The 2,819-nt window shown below is 35.7% G+C and overlaps 1 protein-coding gene across 1 annotated transcript; it reads left to right on the top strand.

The window, feature by feature from the left end:
* The first annotated feature begins 1,353 nt into the window (after positions 1 to 1,353).
* LOC109582458 (tyrosine-protein phosphatase-like) lies at positions 1,354 to 2,813 on the top strand. Its single transcript, XM_019997173.1, has 3 exons — positions 1,354 to 1,600; positions 1,931 to 2,055; positions 2,729 to 2,813. Exons 1-3 carry the CDS (start codon positions 1,448 to 1,450, stop codon positions 2,811 to 2,813), a joined length of 363 nt encoding a protein of 120 aa, XP_019852732.1. The 5' UTR covers positions 1,354 to 1,447.
* The last annotated feature ends 6 nt before the right edge of the window (positions 2,814 to 2,819 follow it).

The raw sequence follows: 2,819 nt of genomic DNA, 5'->3' as shown, positions 1-2,819 counted from the left end.
TAAGGAGAGACAACCACTCAGTCCATCAGGTGTGTATCTACTGGCAAATGCTAGTTCTACTTATACTGCTTACTGTAATATGGAGGAGTTGTGTAACTCTACTGGTGGATGGACAAGACTAGCATATCTGGATATGACTGATGCTACACAGAACTGTCCTTCTGGGTTTGGTCTGTACCGGTCAGGAGGAGTTAGAGCTTGTGGTAAACAGATACGACAAAATGGTTGTGTATCAGTTCAGTTCCCATCTCATAATATCAGTTATTCTCAGGTGTGTGGTAGAGTAACAGGATATACATATGGTTCTATAAATGGTCTTGCTGGTGGCACTGAAGGTGTCGTTATCACTCGTGGTTCTTCTCAGCAACACGTCTGGTCACTAATTGCTGGCGATAGTGAATCAGGTTCTTCATCAAGCTCATGTCCTTGTAATACTGGGAGTTTTGTGTTTGTGCCATCTTCTATTGGTAATAACTACTTCTGTGAATCAGGTGTTACTAGTAGCCCATCACAAATTCTTTACACATCTGATCCACTATGGGATGGTCAAGGTTGTGGCTCTCTTGAATCACCTTGTTGTAATGTTCCTGGTATCCCATGGTTTCACAGAGAATATGGTAGCACTACCACTACTGACTATATTGAGTTGAGGGTGTGTGCTAATTATGATGATGAAGACAGTCCTGTTAGTTATTATGAGATTTATGTTAAGTAGTAAAGCGTATGTGTGTGTGTGTGTGTATAAGACCCTTACTTTAGAACAGTGTGATAAATTTTTCTTAATGCTGTTTTGAATTTAATCATTTATTTTGTTGATCAATTATGCATACAATAAAAATTAGACCTATAGTATTATACAACTAAATGATATCAAACTAGAACTAATTGAATTATCAAGTAAACAATGAGTGCATCATTGGCCTGTAACTGCATAGCAGGCATTACCACTTTTCTTAATATTCAATATTGCAAAGCTTACATGAGCAACAATCAGTAGCACAATGACAATATATAACATAAGCTGATATTCAATACGATGTCTCAGGTTATTTTATTAAGTCAAAGTACAGTACAAGTCAAAGCAACAGTTGACGGCTCAAGTCTATTTTACAAAAATCAATCAGCCCTGTACTTGTACTACTGTAATAGAACATGTTTAGTACACAAAAGATACATATACAATCATTTCCAATTTACAATGTAGATATAAACTACATAATTGTGTGTATTATATAACCTAACACTGAGGATACTTTGAATTGATATCATGATGGCTGAAGGCCTGAGGGTCATATCACTTCAAAGTATCTGTGGTGGAGGGTGAATTAACCCACATCAAAATGTTCGCTTCTTCCCAAGACTATACAGTCGATTGGTCATTCGGCGTCAATCGCTTTACCAGCAATACATAGACTATCTTGAATATAGCAAGCCTGTATTTAGCGGTATGTTAAAACTGTTGCTCTCACATGAAGAGAACCTACCAGTATTGATACACTGTGTGTATGGTAAGGACAGGACTGGAGTCCTAGTGGCTCTTATACTGGACTGCATTGGAGTAGAGAGCGAGACCATTGCTATGGACTATGCTTCCTCTGAAGTAAGTTACAAAATCACGTACATGCATAGGAATGGTGTTCAATTCCAACAAATGGAGATGTCCTTATTGCCACTGCTTCACTAGACTATACTAAAGGACAACATGACACCATTCCTTTCATAATGTAGTAAATACTTTTTTGATGGAGTAGGAACAGTGTTTATTCTATTTTTAAATAGTCAACATGCTTCCACATCCATGTAAAAAGGAATTTTGCCATGTTGTTGTTACATGTACAGTCTATGTATACAAAACCTATTATACCAGTAGTTAAAGTATGAAATTTATATAGTATTAAATATTAATACATTTATTACATGTAAATTGTAGGATGGATTGGTGTCAATGAGGAATGAGATGTATGATGATCTCATTGTCCATTGGGGTATGGCAGAGCACAGTTGCCGGGCTAAGGCTGACACAATGCTTAAAGTACTTAATGAAATAGACAAAAGGTCAGTAGATGAAACATGATACTAAAATTAGAATAAAACTATTATATGACTTGGTACTTTTCAATCCAAATAACAGGATTTCCCACAAAGCATGCATGCTTCATGAGCTGACAAGCAGTACTACAGTACACGACATTTAAAGCAACTGTAAAAATTTGTAAAAAAAAATCCAAACTTGATCGGAACTTCAGTTTAAAGTTTCTACACAAAAAAGTACATGTATATGCATCAAAAAAATGGAGAATCTTCTCCTTTTTATTTTTGACAAAATTTGGCTAATGGGAAATTTTCTCCTAGTGATTTTGTCCAAATACACTGTACTACTTTATAGTTGGGCCAAATTTTGAGTAATTTGACTATCCACTGACAAGAAGCTGCTGAGCACTATGCCAAAATCCTGTGGGAAACCCTGATGCAGATACATGTACTTGTAGCTTGTGAATGCATTGTACAGATCACAGTTCAGTGTATATTAATGCAAATTTAGCATGGGATGGGTTTTTTGTAAGTCAGTTGTGTCTCGTCTCTGAAAATTTACTAAAACAGTAAAATGTGCAAAATTATAAATACGATGAGTTAGTCTGTTTACTGACATTGCCATTTTCACAACCCTTTGCATACAAAATTTGATTTACATACACAAAATACCCAAGTTGTTTTTTATTTTCATTAGATATGGTAGTACCAGTCAGTATCTGAAATCAATTGGGTTTACTCTTGAAGATCAAGAATCATTGAAATCAATTCTTCTTCATTAGCACAGA

This window comes from Amphimedon queenslandica, unplaced genomic scaffold, assembly GCF_000090795.2.
Source record: "Amphimedon queenslandica unplaced genomic scaffold, v1.1 AMPQUscaffold_13382, whole genome shotgun sequence".
Classification (NCBI taxonomy): domain Eukaryota; kingdom Metazoa; phylum Porifera; class Demospongiae; order Haplosclerida; family Niphatidae; genus Amphimedon; species Amphimedon queenslandica.
This window is presented reverse-complemented; position numbering and strand designations above follow the sequence as displayed.